The sequence below is a fragment of the Mus pahari genome, chromosome 18 (assembly GCF_900095145.1).
Source record: "Mus pahari chromosome 18, PAHARI_EIJ_v1.1, whole genome shotgun sequence".
NCBI classification, from domain to species: Eukaryota; Metazoa; Chordata; class Mammalia; order Rodentia; family Muridae; genus Mus; species Mus pahari.
Window position 1 is genome coordinate 33211478 of NC_034607.1, and position 18732 is coordinate 33230209.

Consider the following 18732-nt stretch of genomic DNA (forward strand, 5'->3'; position numbering starts at 1 on the left):
ACTAGCAACAGCCGGAAACTGAGGACAGAGCTCCAGGTTCCAGCAAGCTTGACCTCATGCTGTACCTGAGCAGCCTGTGTTGAGCCCCTGTGACCTCCATCGTACCTCAGGCGCACAGCAAGGTCCTGCGAGGGACTCACAGAAGTTAACTCCAAGGGCTTGGCTACCGAGGAGCTGGGGTGTGGCTCCCTCATTCGGCTGTAGTCCACCCTCTGTTCTGTGCGCCCCTCTCTCGGTGGTTCTTGCTACTTTCTGGAACCTTCCGTTTGCAGCACACTCAGGGCCTCACCCTCTTCCTCCACAACTCACCCTACCTGCTAGGTACCAGTTGGGAGAGTTAAGACTGACTACCACCAGATTTAAAGGATCTAGAATCACGGCAAAGACAAGCCTCTGGGCATGCCTGTGATGGAGTTTCTTGCCTGGGTTAACTGAGGTGGGGAGACCCACCCTAAATGTGGGCTGGAGTCCCAGACGGAACATAAAGGAAACAGAGCTGCGCGCTCATCAGTTTCCTAATGGTGGATACAATGTGACCGGTTGCGTCAAATAAACCCTTTTGACTTCTTTGGCCCTTGTCTGATATTTTGTGCAGCAAGAAAAGTAAACAATAAACCTGAAATACAAATAGTGTCCCCAAGGGAAGATTTCCTTTCTTTTGTGGGTCTCTGGGATGAGCATTCATTGCCAAAGAACTACAGTCCCTGGGGACAACGCCACAACGCCCGAAACGCTGCAACACAAACCTGGTTTCGGACAGCCACCTTTCATTGCCTAACCTCGGCTCAGGGCATCCATATTTTTGTTCTTCATCAACACTACTCTGATTCCGGGAAACCTAGGTTCCAACCTCCTGCCTTCTTTGCCTTTGCAAGTCCCATATCATCCCAGTCAGCTCTGCACCGCAGTTCCCCCAGGCTGTGAGTTTAGTGACTGGATTCCAACCAGCTCTTTCTGCAACATCCTCACGTCTACCCTCCGTAAACCAAGCTCTGAATACCTTCTTTCCACTTCACAATTTGTTTGAACCTGAGGATTCTCAAACCTTAGGGTATACTGGAATCTTCTAGAGGGCATGGCCAAGTACGTAAGTGTTCTGGGTGAGCAACCTGAGTTGGGGACAAAGCACATTTTTTTTTTTTTTTAACCCAGGAACGCTGCTGGGGGCCGGTGTGTGTGTGAGGGCTACACTTTAGAAGAGTGGCTCTGAGCTATGCTCAGCCCTGATTGCTTCTCACAGCCACCTGGGGAGCCTCAGCAGCTATCGAGACCCAGCTCCACCTTAGCCTAATTAAATCTGATGTTCTAGAGTGAGGCCATTGTGGGCTTTTAGAGCCCCTCAGGGATTTGGAAGCACAGCCTAGACCATCGACTGCCCTACAGAACCCGACCTGCCCTTATTTTTTTGGTCTCTGGCTGCAGGAAACCTTCTGTGTTCTTACCTTGCCTAGCAGAACCACAGGCAGACCTATGTCAAGCCACCGATTTCCACTGATGAACATGAGTGCTGAACACACAGGGATTAGGGGCTACAGAAACCTATCCCCAGCTGCTGAGGCAGGGTGCTTGGGGCAATTACACTCCAAAGCCCCTGGTCATCCCTGTCAACTTCCTTAGGCTCCTAAGTCTCAGGTATGGTGCAAAATACACAGAGCCACGGCTCACTGTGTTAAAGCATGGAGTGTCTGACCACAGCTGTTAACAGGCAACTGTGACTTCACAGCGACGATGTCTAAGACTGAGAGATAATCATTTGTGTTGGCTTTGAGGCCAGAGCAAACACATGACAAAGTTGTCTGGGGTCATTACTGTTTGGTAGACTCTTTATGGTCAGTATTACTTTTGTTTCTGAGTTGCTGAATAAAAACTGCATTTATATGATATGCTGTTTTTAAATATGTGTACACCGGGGAATGTACAAGTCAAGCTAACACATATCACCTCACAGGTTTATTATTTTGAGGTGAACTTCTTCAGCGTTTTCTTTCAGGTAGACATTATTTATTTTTTAATTTTTTTTCCAATTTTTATTAGCTATTTACTTCATTTACATTTCAAATGCTATCCCAAAAGTCCCCTATACCCTCCCCTCCCTGCCTCCCTACCCACCCACTCCCACTTCTTGGCCCTGTTGTTTCCCTGTACTGGGGCATATAAAGTTTGCAAGACCAAAGGCCTCTCTTCCCAATGATGGCTGACTAGGCCATCTTCTGCTACATATGCAGCTAGAGACATGAGCTCTGGGGGTGCTGGTTAGTTCATATTGTTGTTCCACCTATAGGGTTGCAGACCCCTTCAGCTCCTTGGGTACTTTCTCTAGTTCCTCTATTGGTGGCCCTGTGTTCCATCCTATAGCTGACTGTGAGCATCCACTTCTGTGTTTGCCAGGCACTGGCATAGCCTCACAAGAGAGAGCTATAACAGGGTCCTTTCAGCAAAATCTTGCTGGCATATGCAATAGTGTCTGCGTTTGGTGGCTNATTATGGGATGGACCCCTGGGTGGGGCAGTTTCTGGATGGTCCATCCTTTCCTCTCAGCTCCAAACTTTGTCTCTGTAACTCCTTCCATGGGTGTTTTGTTCCCAATTCTACGAAGGGGTGTAGTGTCCACATTTTGGTCTTCCTTCTCCTTGAGTTTCATGTATTTTACAAACTGCTTGTGGACGTTGTACATCGTGGTGCGGAGCCTAGTGCGCACCACGATGTACAACGTCCACAAGCAGTGAATAAAAACTGCATTTATATGATATGCTGTTTTTAAATATGTGTACACCGGGGAATGTACAAGTCAAGCTAACACATATCACCTCACAGGTTTATTATTTTGAGGTGAACTTCTTCAGCGTTTTCTTTCAGGTAGACATTATTTATTTTTTAATTTTTTTTCCAATTTTTATTAGCTATTTACTTCATTTACATTTCAAATGCTATCCCAAAAGTCCCCTATACCCTCCCCTCCCCCCTGCCTCCCTACCCACCCACTCTCACTTCTTGACCCCTGGTATTCCCCTGTACTGGGGCATATAAAGTTTAATATATCTGCTTGTGGACGTTGTACATCGTGGTGCGCACTAGGCTCCGCACCACGATGTACAACGTCCACAAGCAGTTTCTAACTCCTTGAAAATTGAGTTGGAATTTGATAGCGATTGCATTGAATCTGTAGATTGCTTTCGGCAGGATGGCCATTTTCACAATGTTGATCCTGCCAATCCATGAGCATGGGAGATCTTTCCATCTTCTGAGATCTTCTTTGATTTCTTTCTTCAGAGACTTGAAGTTCTTATCATACAGATCTTTCACTTCCTTAGTTAGAATCACACCAAGGTATTTTATATTATTCGTGACTATTGTGAAGGGTGTTGTTCCCCTAATTTCTTTCTCATCCTGTTTATCCTTTGTGTAGAGAAAGGCCATTGATTTGCTTGAGTTAATTTTATATCCAGCTACTGCACTGAAGTTGTTTATCAGGTTTAGGAGTTCTTTGGTGGAATTTTTAGGGTCACTTATGTATACTATCATATCATCGGCAAATAGTGATATTTTGACTTCTTCCTTTCTAATTTGTATCCCCTTGATCTCCTTTTGTTGTTGAATTGCTCTTGCTAGGACTTCAAGTGCAGTATTGAATAGGTAGAGAGAAAGTGGGGCAGCCTTGTCTAGTCCCAGATTTTAGTGGGATTTCTTCCAGCTTCTCTCCATTTACTTTTGTTTTCTGTAGATTGCTTTTATTATGTTAAGGTATGGGCCTTGATCTTTCCAAGACTTTTATCATGAATGGGTCTTGGATTTTGTCAAATGCTTTCTCAGCATCTAACAAGATGATCATGTGGTTTTTGTCTTTGAGTTTGTTTATATAGTGGATTACATTGATGGATTTCCGTATATTAAACCATCCCTGCATCTCTGCAATGAAGCCTACTTGGTCATGATGGATGATTGTTTCAGGTGGACGTTATTGACTGAAGCAGGAACCCTTATCTGAGTCTTCCCTTTTTGGGGGCTTCATTAGCTATATGCAGCCATGTCTGAAAACACCAAATGGAAAACTCCAGAAACAAATTGTAAACTTTAAATTGTTCAATATGATGAATAGCTCAATGAGATAGATCTCTTGATGTCCGCAGGCTGTCCCACCCAGGACGCACATGATGTTCCTGCCAGTGTGTCTCCATGGCACTCACTGCCTGCTTGACCATCATGAGGTTGCCACCTCTATGGGAATCACAGTAGAAGTGCTGGTGTGGCCTCTTACACACTATTGGTGGGAGTGTGAACTAGTGTAACTATGTTGAAAATCACTTGAAGTTTCTAAAAACAAAAACAAAAACCAACAACAACAACAACAACAACAACAACAAAACCAAACCTAGAAATATAGTACTATATGACCTAGCTCTACTACACGTAGGTACATACACAGTATCTCTTGGTACAGAGATACTGTGCAGCCATATCCACAGCTGGCCTTGTCACAGTAGCTAGGAAACAGGATTAGCCTATACATCTATCAGCTGAGGAGTAATGGATAACTACCATAAACACAGTGGAATTTTACTCAGCTCTAAAGAAAAAATTGTGGGAGAGAGCAAGTGGGGCTGAAGGGTGCTGAAGCAGAGGTCCTAAAAATTCAATACCCAACAACCACATGAAGGCTCACAACCATCTGTACAGCTACAGTGTACTCATATACATAAAATAAATAAATCTTTAAAAAAGAAAAGAAAAGAAGAGAAAAAAATTGTGAAAACTTCAGGAAAGTAGATGGAGCTGGAAAGATATACAGAGTGAAGTGACCCAGGCCCAGAAAGCTGGATACTGTACGTCCTCTCATATGTACATGTTGGCTTTGAAGTTTTCGTTGTTTAACTTGGAATGTCTGTAGAGACCTGGAAGAGGCAAAGAGGCCATATGGGAGGGAACAAGAGGCTGTAAGTGGGGTGGGGATGGCTGAACAGACATATTAAGAAAAGAGAGGGAGGGACTACCGGAATGGTCTCCTCTCCTGTCCCATGTTCCCACCATATGCAAGTGCCACACAGGGTCAGGCACCTTCAGATTGAGAACTGTGAACATGTGAGCCCCAACCCCCAAACTCTTCTGCTTTTCAGTTATTTTTTTGGTAGGGATTTTGTCAGAGTAACGGAAGCTGATTCACGAGAGCCACTGTGAACTTAGGGGAAATGGGTTACTCTGTTACCTTTGTGTACTCAAGGCTGGAGCTGCCATCTCTCCTTTCCAGTGCACACTGGGTGCATGTGTGAGTCTGCATTCAACATTTGATATCATGTGCTTGGCATGAGTGTGCAAGAGGGTGCTACTTGCTGGGTGTCCCCTTCCCATTGGAGCTCCTCATTTACCAGTCACAGATGGTCGTGCCTCTTCCCAGACTCACTTTAGTTTCACTCACAAGGGCTAAGTTGTGGTCTTAGACTTCCCTCAGCCTCCTTTTGGAAGGCATTATAAAAGGGAAAAGCATTGAGGTGACATCACCATGCATCAGCCCTGTAAGCCTTAAACTGTACACGTAAGCTATTGAAGATGCTGAAGTTATTCTAAAATACGAAGAACATGAAACCACAAGTAACCGAGAAACAGTCAAACTAAGGCAAATTAAAGGAAGTCTCTGTTACATTCTCCTTGCTAAGTACACAAGCTCTATCAGTTATACAACACCAAGTACCTTCTCTGCGAGAATGGACTGCCGATGCACTTAAGAACTTAATCACCAAGCTTAATCACCACTATACCACAAGAGAATAGCATGCTGTTTCTAATGTCTTAGCATCGTGGGTGTCAGAGAGAGAGACTGGGGATAACCTTGGTTTTCTTCTTAGGGAACTGTGAACATTGTCAACCATGAGGAAATGGATGACAAGGGGAATATGTGGAGAGAGGGACATCAGTACATGGCGCAACGGTGCCTAGACAGGAAAGAGACAGTGACGTTTAAAGGCATTGCCCTGATGTGGGAGCTGGAGCCTTGCCCTGGGCCAGCTAGTGTGGTTGGCTATACCATGCTATCATGATCCAGATCAGCTCTCGCTGGGTGCCATCTGAGGGGAAACGGAGGCATCCTTAGCTGCACTACCTTAGCAATGTCCCTCAACATTGAACTCACTCTCTAGGTTTGGCGTTCACCAATTTCCAGCCACCGACACCCCCAAGTTCTGCCCCCTATGAAGTTAGCCGGATGAAAGCAGTCAACCTCACTGTCTTCAGGGCTAATCCAGATACTGTGTTTCTCCCAGGCCCTTTGCCTCCATGACTTCTGCCCTCTATAGACTCAACCTGGTCTTCAAGACGAGGCAGTGAAGCTGAAGAAGCAACCTTCACTGACTAACTTATAGATTCGAAGGTGTACTAGCACAGCTTCCAGTCTCTCATGAGTTTAATGAATCTAGCCTTGAAAGGAAAATGTATTCCTGAGTGCAAAGAACTGTCTGGTTTTCATTACTGCAGAGAAGCAGGGTGCCTGGGGAGAAAGCATGGGTGCAAAGGCTGTGGTGCGGACTCGGTGGTGAAGGAAAAATGGCCTCTTCTGTCATGGACTCTAGGGAACAAGTCAACCATGGTTGCATCTTCAGAGTGAGTGTCCTAGTGATTTTCAGCTAATTCTTGCTGCCCTTCTAGCAAGACCCTTGAGCAGCACCTCTCTCCTAATTATCCCATTGCTGATGTGGACCTACGTGGTCATGACTGAACAAGTTCATAGTACAAATTTGCACTTCTCTAAAACAGAGACCAGCTTCAGAACATACTATGAAGAACCATGTGGCCTTTAGAATTGGGAAGGTTCAATCAAACTAGCTAATATATCAGTTACATCACCAATTGTTTTTTTTTTTTTTTTTTTGGTGTGGTAAGCATGTTTGAAATTTCAGTGAGTTTGAAAAACCCAAGACATTATTAGACTCTGTGATCAATATGCATCGCAGCAGGTCGCAAAAACATTTCTATATCTTAGCTCTTTTAGATTCCACATATCAGTGAGACTATATAATGTGCATCTTTCCAAATCTCATATGTTCTTTCTCTTAGCATAATGTATGTTAGTTCTAGCCATTTTGTTGCAAACACCAGACCTTTTTTTTTTATTATAACAGATACATAACATGTCATCATTTATACGCATCCATTCATCCACTGATGGACTCTTAGATTGCTTCCATATCTTAATTACTGTGAATCATGATGGCAAAGAAGATAAATTTTAATAGAAACAAATTAATAGATGTGTTCCTGGTCTATCAGAGTAGACCAAAACATACACCTTTAAGAAGAAATATGGTTATGCACTTTTCAGAGCCTTAAGAAAAAAATTAAGCTTCCCAGTTTTGACCAACTAGCGGTACCAAAAATAGCTGTGATGCTTTACACGCCAGAGGAGCTTCACTGAAGCCATAGGGGAGAGCAGTGGGCCCACAAATCTGAAGAGGTCATCAGCTGAACAGAGAAAGGGCCTTTTTTTTTTTTTTAAATAAAAGGACATATTGTAGGATTTTCCTGATGACCATTCAGGCTCGATGTAGTGACTGAGTCTGGTGGGCCTTCAGAGTGGCATGACTCACTGGGTCTTTTAGTTCTGCCTCCTAGAGTCCCAGGCTGACTGCCCCAGGCATGGACTCACCCCTGTGGTTCAAATAGCCATGGGAAGACAGAGTTTGTCTCTGCTAGAATAGTAAACATCTTCCTCTTTGGGGGAGAAACACGTTTTTTTGGAAAATCATTGGTTCTTAACCAGTCTTCCTTAGACTATGGGAAAGGGGGTATCTCTTCATCGACACAGACCCACAGGAGTCCATTCGTGAGGCTTCTTCCTTCTTCCTGGCCATGTACTTAACTTGCATTTGTTCACTTGAGCTTCCTAAGGGACATGGATTTCCTTGGCCTAACCCTTCATTTCTCATTGGTTCCAAAGCACCGGCAGCATACCTCTGGTTCACAAACCCATCTGCATTTCACTAGCAGCTCATTTGGGTGGTGGTGCAGCAGTGGAGTAACATGGCTGAGCCATAAAGGCACTTCTCAACCATCCCTGGGCTGCCCCTTACATCGATACATTTGAATTTCAGGAGGGCGACGTCAGGGTCAAGAGCAGTGTCCTGTTGGATGTAGGAACGAAGGATTGGGGCGTTATTCATTTCATACAACAAACATTTATTCTTTTGTTTTTGCAGGTTCATCTGAGAACTGAAACTAACAGGAGTTTACTTCCTGGAAAAGGGTTTTGTGATTCGTCTCTGTGCTTCATGGGCAGTGTCTTGCACAACCATTCAGGCAGTTGCCAGGTACCAGGGGATAGAGGAGACCCTCTATGAGATTCCCTGTACCCCAAGCAGAGTTTTTTTTTACTATCTTTGATCTGGCCATCCAGTTTCCCTTCTATATCAGTTACTTGTTTTGTAGCTGTGAAAAAAAAAAAAGATTAAAAGATTGACAAAAGAAACCTAGGGAAGAAAAGGTTCATTTTGGAGGACAATTGGAAGGTTTTGTCCATCATGGTGGAGACTTCATAGCTCTGAGAGCTTGAAGTGGCTTGGTGTTGGAGTGCATCGGTAGCCACAGGGCTCAGGGCAAGGATGCTTGTGTTCCTTTCTGATCAGTCCAGGACCCACAGGAGAGCTGGGCAGTAGAGCTGCCTACATTCAGCCTTCCTACCTCACCTAGCTTTGTCTAGGTGGTCCCCCTTAACCCAGCCCAGAGATAGTTCTCTGAGCTTATTGTAGATTCCATGAAGCTGAAAGTCAAGGTTAAGCACCCGCCTTCCCAACTGTCTCCTAGCAAGGTCACCATCACCTGGTGCCTCTGCTGAGCACAGGCCCTTGATGGGACTCAGAGAGGCAGCCTACTGAGCCGCAGCTAAGTATCCTGTGCCAAGGACACACTCGAAAACAGTGCTCAGTCCCAATAATCAAACTTCTAAGATGGTTTAGTAATGGTCTCAGTCTTTCACCTAGGAAATACCAAGCATGGAAAGAGAGGAAAGCCTCTCTTGGCTGTAATCAAAACAGGGCTACAGCCTGAAGGACCACAGGAGAGTCTAGGCCTGAGTGATTTATTATTATTATTATTATTATTATTATTATTATTATTATTATATTTTTTATATCCTGACTGCAGTTCCCCTTCTTCCTCTCCTCCCAGTCCCTCCCTACACTGGCCCTCTGTCTCCCACATCCACATCTCCCTATCTATTCAGATAAAGGCAGCCTTCACCCATGGATATCAACCAAACATGGCATATCAAGTTATAGTAAGACTAGGTACCTCCCCTCATATTAAGGCTGGATGAGGCAACCCAGTATGAGGAAAAGAGTCCCTAAAGTAGGCAAAAGTATCAGGGACAGCTCCTGTTCCTGCTGTTAGGAGTCCCACACAAAGAGGATAATTTTTTACTAGTTTGTGAGTCCCTTCCCAGGCTGGCTTTGGACTTATATGCTCTTTCCTGCAAATTATCCAGCGCTGCTATAGCCAATGCACGGATTAAAGCAATGCTCGCACAGGAAGTAGAATTTTCCAACTTGGCAGAATGCTGGAACTTGGAGGACCGAAAAGGCTGTGGTAGACCAGAACTCTCTAGCTCCTCCATCAACTGCTGGAATGAGCCTGGTGCCGAGGTGGGAGGCTGTGTAACTGTTGTCCGTGGCTGTCCTCTACAGGGCTCAGGGCAACCTTCCATGTTCAGAGCAGCCTGGAAGAGGGGTTGCCCGCCTCATCACAAGCCTCCTCGTGCCTCAGTTTCTCAGCAGAGCCCAGGGTGGCTGGTGTTTTGGGGCTGATTTATTTCACATCTTATCTTATGCAGAGGCTCATGTCTCTTCTTTTGTTCAGATTAGCAAGGACGAGACTTTGCGTTTTGGTTACAGTACTCAGACGTGCAGCACTAGATACACTGAAGCTTGGCAGTGAAGTTAGTGAAGCCAAGTGAAGCCTCTGTCAGAGTCCCAGAACTCCAGATGGGACCAGTCACAGCTCTGGCAGTGACTCCTTGCCCCCAGTGTTCTATTTGTCTTATAGCCCAGCAGACAGAAACGTGAGTGAGCCAGGGGTCGGGAGAATCCTCACATGGTGTCCCCTGGGATTCAGTAACTAGGGCGTTGCTGACTCTTTCTCTGGGAAGAGCTGGCGACTCCATCAAAGCCGAGAGGATTTGATTTTTAAACCCTTTTGCTCTATTCAGTGTTGCCAGCCTTCCATGTTCCAACAGAGAGCTCTGCTGGATGGAAAGACATGCCAAATGAGGCACAGAGATAAACACAGCTGTGATTTAGTCATTTGTCACACATAGGACCTGCCGTCAAGGAAGCGAACACGGCGCTCGAGATAAACCTTTTGTCTTTTACTGGAGACTTCCCTGGTGCTTGAAGTTCCTATTCTCCATTTTTCCTTGGTCATCATTTAGCTGATCAAATGTTACCATCGGTGACTTCTGATTTAGCTTAACCTCTCCCCTTTGAACATACGTGATCTAGTTCAGTGACGAGGAGGTCACTGGCTCTCTGCTCATCTGGATTCACCTTGATGATGCCATCGATATCACAATTCAGCTGCTTTAAGATTCATAATGCTAAGACATAACTTCCTGGCTCCTGATGTGAGTGCCGGGCCTGAGCTGCTTCCTATCTTGGTTCCACAGCTGGGTTCCTGATGCACTCTCCAGGCAGGTAATGGTGCCCGTGATGATGAGGATATCTGCTGTGCCGAGAGGAGGGGCCATTTAGCTGCTTCCCTGCAGGGTCTCCCTTCACCTGCTGTTCCATTTTACAGCCCACTTACCTCCCATCCACACCACCAGACACCTAAGCATTTTCTTCTGCAAGCAGGCACGCAGCGATCTGGGAGGTGGTCTCCCAGAGGTCCCAAGCACGGTGCATTAGGCAGCGGGGCCAGCAGGCTCCTGTCCCAGGAAGCTCTCTGACTCACTAGTTCCCCTGTACAGCAAATGCACGGCCATCTAGGTTAGAACAATCAGGGTAGAATTGCCTGTGGTTGCAATGGGAGCTGGGCTAGATTCCTGAGGCTTAGACAATGTTGTTCTGTGAACTGTGGCATTTTAAAGTAGGGCTAACGGGGATGGCAAGTGTGTTTATCCCACGCCTGTTTCCCTTGCTTCGTTCTGAATAAGAAGTGAGAGAGGCACGCAGGTGTCAGCCTTAGATCTCTAGCAGTCTCCAGGAAGCTCTTCTCTGGACTTAACAGCAGAACGTAACGCTGGGAGTAAACAGAAAATGGCTTTTGCTTTGCTATGGAGTCCTGGCAGGGGCTTTGACAGTCAAATAGGATTGGAGAGCCGACGAATCTTTTTATCTGTGAAGTTAACACACTAGACTTGAGACTTAGATGCCGAAGTGACCGGAATAGGAGGGCACATGTGGATGGATAAGCATTAAATTACTGCACAAGGATATTACTGATTTTTACCATTCATCCACTTTTCAGCAGATCATCCATTTCCCTAATTGGAAAGAAGCTTAGCAATCAAATGGGTAGATGCTGATCGGGCTCCATGTTCCCGGGTGCCTTTGGTAATTGGTTTCTATGAATTCCCAGGTTCGGCTCGATGCAGAGAATCTGCTAACTGCCAACTGCTGGCCACGGTGTTAGGTCGGAGATTGGTCCCTGAAACCTGGTTTGTCAGGGGTTGGCGGAAGGACATTTAACCACATCATGTCAACTAAGAAAGAAGGGCGAAGCTGGCCTCACAGGGGTCTTGGTCAGTCCAAATCCTGGTCCGAGGGCAAGGTAGAACCTGGCAGGGAAGTGTAGATTTTAGGCTAAGTTTGGTTCATCCACAGGGGTTCTGATTTCCTTCCGCTGGCTGGCAGGAGCTATACCCAGCTCCTGGAATTGGACACAGAGGTCTCTGGTATTGGTCTTCCAGAAGCTGCAGGGTCTGAGATCTGGGGCTGAGAAGTGGGCTTCTGGAGAAAACTCGTAGAAAGTAGAAGGAATGATTAAGAGTCCAGGATTGTGTCTGGATGCTGTGTGCACCACAATTCTATATGTCTGTCTTCCTCCCTGTCAGGGTTCCCACTCTTGGGAACACAATGACAAGGCTTGACATTCAAAATCGAACCTTTCTGATGCTCAGACTACTGTTTGAATTTTATCGCTTTGCCACACTACACCTTGTAGATGCCTAGTAACTGCCTTGCCCAGCTCACTAAACAATAAGCGTAAAAGATGCTAACAAAATGGCTGACGCTCCTTACCTACAAGTTCTGTACCTTCAGACTGCAATCAAAAACATTTCAGGGGTGGGGGATGATTTAGGAGGGTGAGACAGAAGGATATCGAGGTCAAGGCCAACCTGGGCTACATAATTAAACTGTTTAACAACAACAACAACAGCACCAACAAAAACAAATCAGTACTCAACTTGTCCAGATTAACCACTTACATAATATGTATGTTCTGCTAGATATTATAAATAATCTAGAAATGATTTAAAATAGACAGGAGGGATATATATAGTTATATACTAATGTGTCATTTTATAGAAGGTATTTGAGTAGCTAGAGATTTTCCTCTTCTTGTAGGGGAAGGATGTTGGTACCAATTCCCATATTCTGTGGCCTCCAGGAAGTCTTGTGCTAGATGACGTTTAAACCTTCCTTCTTTCGACTGAATTATGATTATCATCTTCAACTGAACTATTTCTCTTGCTCAGAATGTGAGAGTGGTTTTTGTTTTTGTTGTTGTTATGTGTAAGTGTGCAAAAGGACCGGAAGAGGCCTTAACAAAGACCCACAATCCCTGGAGCTGGAGGTACAGGTGATTTTGAGCCACCCAAAGTGGATGCTGGGAACTGAACTTGGGTACCCTGGAAGAGCAGCAAGCGTTCTTAAGCACTGAGCCATTTCTCTGACCTCAAACTCATGATCCTTCTGAATCTGCTTCTTTGGCATATCCTACTGGTAGGCATCAGCACAACAGACACGTGTGGTGTTGTTGTTGACCGCATATGTCTTCTGCTATGCTAAGGAAAATTGTTACGTATTGAAACCAGGCAGAGGACATTGTGAACACCTCTCGAAGGCACACACAGATGCCATGTGGCTGGATTGGACATAGTGGTCCACCACACTCAGCTCCTATATACCTAGTAAGCAGAAGGGCAAGTGTTCCTTAAGACGTCTCCAGATGTAGGGCTGATGTGGGTGACCCCTGTGGCAGGCACCTTTTCTAAGAAGCATTAGCTTTTAGCACAGATTCATAAATCACGCGTTGCTTTAGTCAGAAACGGCCCGCTCGATTTTAATACCCACCACACAGCCAGCCCTCCTTCCTCCCTTCATCTCGACGTGAGATCATTTCTGCCTTGTAGCACGCAGCTACTGACCCTGCAAGGCCTTGAAAGTTTGTTTGTTCCATTCTCCAAAATGCTGCAAAAATAGTAAGGGTAGTCAATGGTGATTGATTAATATCAAAACACAGATAATGCTTGTGATTGCAATTTAAAGAGGAATGTTCTCCACTTTGATTAATCTGACCCTCTGGGCCACCCCTTAACAGAGAGGCATGTTAGAATGCTAATCAGGGAATGAATGCAGACAAGGAGGCAACTCCTCAGGTGTCCAGCTCTGCCCGGCCTTCCCCAAGGCTGTCTTCTCCTCTCTGACAAGTCCAACTTTTGCACTGAAATCTGAAACAGGCCCACTTCAGAGCAGCAGGTATGACTGCTACCTCATCCCTAAGCTCTTGGTGGAGCTGTTAGCATGGAGCACCATCATCCTTACTGACTCTCAAAATACTGCCCCTGGCAGTAGTAAAGCACTGCGTGCCTGTCGATATGTGGCTTGGCGAGTTGGCTAAGTAGTCACAGATTGTTAGCCAGAGAGACCTTGCAAAATTAGCCATGTCCCCCACCTGCCAGCAAGTAGAAGGCACAACGGAAACAAGAGTGCATCTCCATCCTACTCCCCAGCTGTGTCCCTCACAGGTCCGACTGGAAGAGCTCCAGGGCCACCTCCTTTGCTGATGTGCCTGCTTTTCCTGCTTTGTGGCCATCGTGGGGCTTCCTAGTCCCCTCGGAGTCTCTTCTCACCCTCTCCTTGTTCTCCGAGCCTGCAGAGAGGGTTACCACTGTCTTCTGATAAACCCTTTAGAGCTCAGCAGGTTCCACGTCACTCTGATATCGGAGCGGAGCGGAGCGGCAGGTCTCTGAATTTGATTGGCAGGGACAGAGTCCACGCACCTGAGCCCGGAGGCTTGTCTCCTGGCCGTTCATACAGAGTCCTGTGTGTTAGGATAGTTTCTGTCCCTGCTTCCTGGGGAGGCTAGGGCACAGTGCCCAGGGGTGGTGGAGAGGGCTCTCAGGGGGATTGGGTTCTGGGCAGGCCTGTTGCCTGGGGGGGGGGGTGTGCTTGGAGAGGGAGTCCAATCACCTGTCAGCTGCAGCGCCTTCACAAAGCCTGCCTAGAGGTTCAGGTTTTCAGAGCTGGTGGAGTTAGGTCACCACCACCTCCAAGCCCCACACCTGAGCTAAAAGAATTACAGTTTTAAACAGGAACATTCTGGCCCTCAGCTGAGAAGAAGGGCTCACGGAGAAGAGAAAGGCAGGGACTGTGCCTTGCACATCAGACCAGACTGACAGCCTGGCCTGCATCAGTAAACACAGCCACGGAATGTGGGCTCTGGGGAACATTCCAGAAGCCTTCTTCTTTCCAAGTTAATCCAGATCCAAGAAATGCTTGCCCAGTCCCCGAATAACAAAACTGATATTTTCGTTCCTTCTTTTCCAGGGAACTCATCCTTCAACATCTCCACTTGTATTCTGGGAGAGCTGAAAAGTGTGTGTCTATACTCTGAGATGGGAACGCCTGTGCCTATGGTTAGAATGGAGAAGCTGCTGGCAGGACCTTGCTGCCACTACGGTTTCCTTCACATATGTAGAATGCTCCTGCATCCATGACTTAAGCATTGTTGCGTATAGTGCCTGGGACTGATGCTCTACTAGCCCTTCCTGGCTTCCCTTTTGTTCTAGCCGCCTTTGCTCCGGGAGGTGACCCTGCTACCAGTCCCCTCCCAAGACCTTTGAATCCAAGGGTAAAACACACACACACACACACACACACACACACACACACACACACACTGTTTGTTCCTTTACAACTTGCCTTCTAGGCACAATTGCTGGGTGCTGATATCTTCTGCCTGGAAAAGCGTGCCCTTACTAATTTATTATCTCCGTCTCTCCAGTTGCCCTAAACTTCAGTGGCTAGTCCCACCTAGCCCCTACCAAACATCTTTGGCCACCTGCCTGTAGCAGAGGCCACAGGCACCAGCTCCCCCTGAGATCTCACATGGTATGTTCTTCTTCCTCCAAAGCATATCAGAAAATACCAACCAACCAACCAACCAACCAAAAAAACAACCCTCCCTCTTCTTCCTTGCTCTGCCCTTTCCTCCTGGGACCCATAAGTCCTGCCTATACCGTCCACCCAGTAATTGGCCATGCCCCCACCCGGGCTTCCTTTACTGACAGATCAAGAACCAATTGGGGAATAAGACCTAAGCATCAGAACCACCCCCTTCAAAGCACCCTAACTTTTTTTTTTTTTTTTGATAAATGTTTTAGAAAGATTTGTTCTGTTATTTTATGTGTATGGGTGTTTTGCCTGCATGTATGTCTATGCACCACATGCTGTGTAGCATCCAGGGAGGACAGAAGAGGGCCCCGGATGGCCTGGAACTGGAGTTACAGATGGTTGTGAGCCACAGTGTGAGACCTGGGAATGGAGCCCCTGAATTAAGAGCAGTCAGTGCTCTTAACCCCTGATCCCTCTTTCCAGCCCTGTCTTCCAATTTTGACAGAGAAAGAAGCCATCGTACATGTCCTTTGGATCATTTGCTCAAAAGTTACCCCACCTCTGCTCTGACACCAGCCTTGGCACCTACTGTGCATCCTCCCTGATTTCAAGGTCAGAGAGTGTCCAACAGGGGCCTTAGCACCCCCAAAGCACCAGCAGAGTCACCCCCTTCTCAGTGTTGGATGTGACAGTCACTGTACCTGCGCTCTGAACTTTAACGCCCCACACAGAAGCTTTCTGTTTGCCTGGACCTAAAATCCCGACCATTCCTGCTAAAGGCTCTGCCTCCTTCTTTCTCCACTTGCACGGGTGTGATGCCCTACACCCTTCTGCTCACCATCTTCCCCTCTCTTCCATGTTTCCCAACTGACCCCACCATGGGTACGAGAGTCATTCATGCTGTGGTTTGTTTATCTCACATACACTCTTTAAGTTATGAGACAAATATCTTTATCCCTCTTTCGGTCTCAAAACCAAACCAAAACGGTCCCACGGTTGAGCCACACTGATCGTGTCTGTGTCTTTGAGGTCTTCCCCACAGTTTCTGAAACTGGCTTTTACTCTTTCATAGGAACGTTTAACAACCAGATCCAGTACAAGAGAGAAAATCCAGGATTTCCTCACTGCTCATCGCTGACAGGCATGGAGTTGAGGGCATAGCATAGCCGGAGCTCAGGTGAGGGAGACTCCTGCTCTGGGTACAGGACTGTGCAATGGTCTCTGCTGGCCCCTGGCTGGCAAACTCCCACTTCCTACGGCTTCCCCACCCCCAGCTGACAACCTGCCTTCCTTTTCTGACACCTGACAAACCAGCACCAAAATGACCTTCCATGGGTTCTCTGAAGAGTCACAAGACCAAGAAGGAAGCACTTTGTACTCTGTACCTTCATATCTAAGAGGTATAGTGACCACGTCCAGAACTTGATCACCGCCTTTCACTTCTGCTCTGACGAAAACTGGCTCCAGGTCCACCACCGTGATGACATCCCCTTTGGAGAATGACAGGTTTTCAAGTGACCCTGAAAGACAATAGTTGCCATGGGAAAGAACCTCAAAGGTGGAGGTTTCAGCCAGAGATTCATATCTAGTATTTCTCTAGGTAAACGAACGCTTCAAGTAAAAATTTAAGTAAAATTTGTTAAATATGACATGAGACAAGCGGAGGTCTCTTAATGAATACAGAAAAATGACTAAGATCAATACCTGAGTAGTTTAGCATCTTTTATGGAGGTGGACTCTTCAGTATGTCACTCTATGTAATTTACTTTAAAGTTAAAAATATTTGAAATAATTCTTTTTCCAGAAGTTGCCATCATGATTTGTCTTGCTTGGTGGGCAGTATGGCCACCTTGGTCATTTCCAGCAGTGAGCCCTGGTTTTTTGGTGTTCTCGAAATGCAGAATAAGTGCTAGATGGCCCTCTGGTGCACAGGAGGACTCCTTAACTAACCATGGGAACCACCCTAGAGCATTGACATGATTTTATTTTTTTTTGGTTATCATCAAACCAACAGAAGACAATTTTTCAAGCTCACATTTATCTATGCCTTAGACTTCGTGTGTCAAATTGCTGTAATTTCTCAGTAGAGTGAAAAATATTCACTGCTCAAAAAAATAACATTTTTCCCTCTTCCTAGGCAATATTGGTGAATGGCTCCTTTCTTTCTCAGCTTCTGTCAAATTAAAATAAATAAATAAATAAATAATATGGATAAATAAATAAACTCTTCAAACTGCAGAAATATGCCAACTATGTTGCCAACTATGTAGCAAGGAGCATTGCTCGCCATATATTTCATACTGCTCATGTCTAAGAAAAATACTTTAGCAAGTAACTATATGACTTCCATAAACAGAACACTTTTCTCTCTCTTTTTCCAATTTTTCCAATGCTCTATCTTCTTGGGAAAGAGGTTTCTAGCCCCCTTTAAGTTATGGTATGTTAAAAAGAAATAAGTGCAGTTGTTACTTTTGGTAGAAGAATACCTGATTCTCCTTAGCCTAGCATCTCCCAACACAATCTAGATAGAACAGGACTCCCTTTGCCAACTCCCATTCTTGAAGCCTTGTAACCACATTTCCTTGGATTTTGGCAGATTATGTTTCTCCTGGTCCCCTCAGATACCATCCCCCTTTCTCCTACCTGAATATCTTCCCTGGGTCACCTCCACTTGTCTGGGCAAAGAGTTCTGATTTAAGGAACTGATGTAAGAATCCCAAGTTTGCTCCATGGCACTGGAATTGTTTTTGTCCTGCAGGACATGGTCAGCAGTGCTCAGGGCAGTGAACGAACAGCAGAAGAGTTTTCTCTGGACCAGGTGATCAGCCACCTGATCACGACTCTGGCTGTGACACACGTGTCACAAGGGGAAAGGAGGAAGTAACTAACTTGCCAGGAAGAAGGTTCATTGGTTCAATGACCGAGGGCTGGGAAGGGTAGGGCACCTGACTCTTTTGGTTGGATGATTTTCTGAAAAGGCTCTCTAGGTTTTGTTGGGAGGATCTCCTAGATTAGGGAATCTCAAGCAGCGTCATATACATCACCCAAGTGTCCCATCACAGCACAGGTTCTGATCCTGAAGGTGGGGCCTAGTCACCTGCATTTCTGTCGAACCTCTAGATGACACCTGCTGGTTCTTAAACTACTTTTTGAGGAACAAGGTACAAGGGACGTTGTGTTCTATAAAAAGAAAGAAGCCAGGGATATGTGTGGTGGAGGCACGGTATGGTGTGGGGAAGGGGGTTCCTCTGCGGGCCCATGCTGAGGTATCCCTTTCCTCTAAAGTACCAGCCATAGGATGGTATAGTACAAAATAGAGTTTATTTAGGGCATGGGAAGGGGAGGGAGTTGAGGGAGGAGAGAGAGAGAGAGAGAGAGAGAGAGAGAGAGAGAGAGAGAGAGAGAGAGGAAGGAAGAG

At 46.0% G+C, this 18732-nt stretch overlaps 1 protein-coding gene across 1 annotated transcript in view; it reads right to left on the reverse strand.

The window, feature by feature from the left end:
- The window catches only part of LOC110335484 (protein THEMIS3), a 42897-nt gene extending 24770 nt beyond the window's left edge, over positions 1–18127 (reverse strand). The window contains exons 1-2 of the mRNA XM_021217660.1: positions 17958–18127; positions 16700–16834 (exon numbers count right to left, since the gene is read on the reverse strand). Of these exons, the coding sequence (XP_021073319.1) occupies positions 16700–16834; positions 17958–18045 (223 nt within the window). The 5' untranslated portion in view covers positions 18046–18127. The remainder of the gene's footprint in view (positions 1–16699; positions 16835–17957) is intronic.
- Positions 18128–18732: the final 605 nt, after the last annotated feature.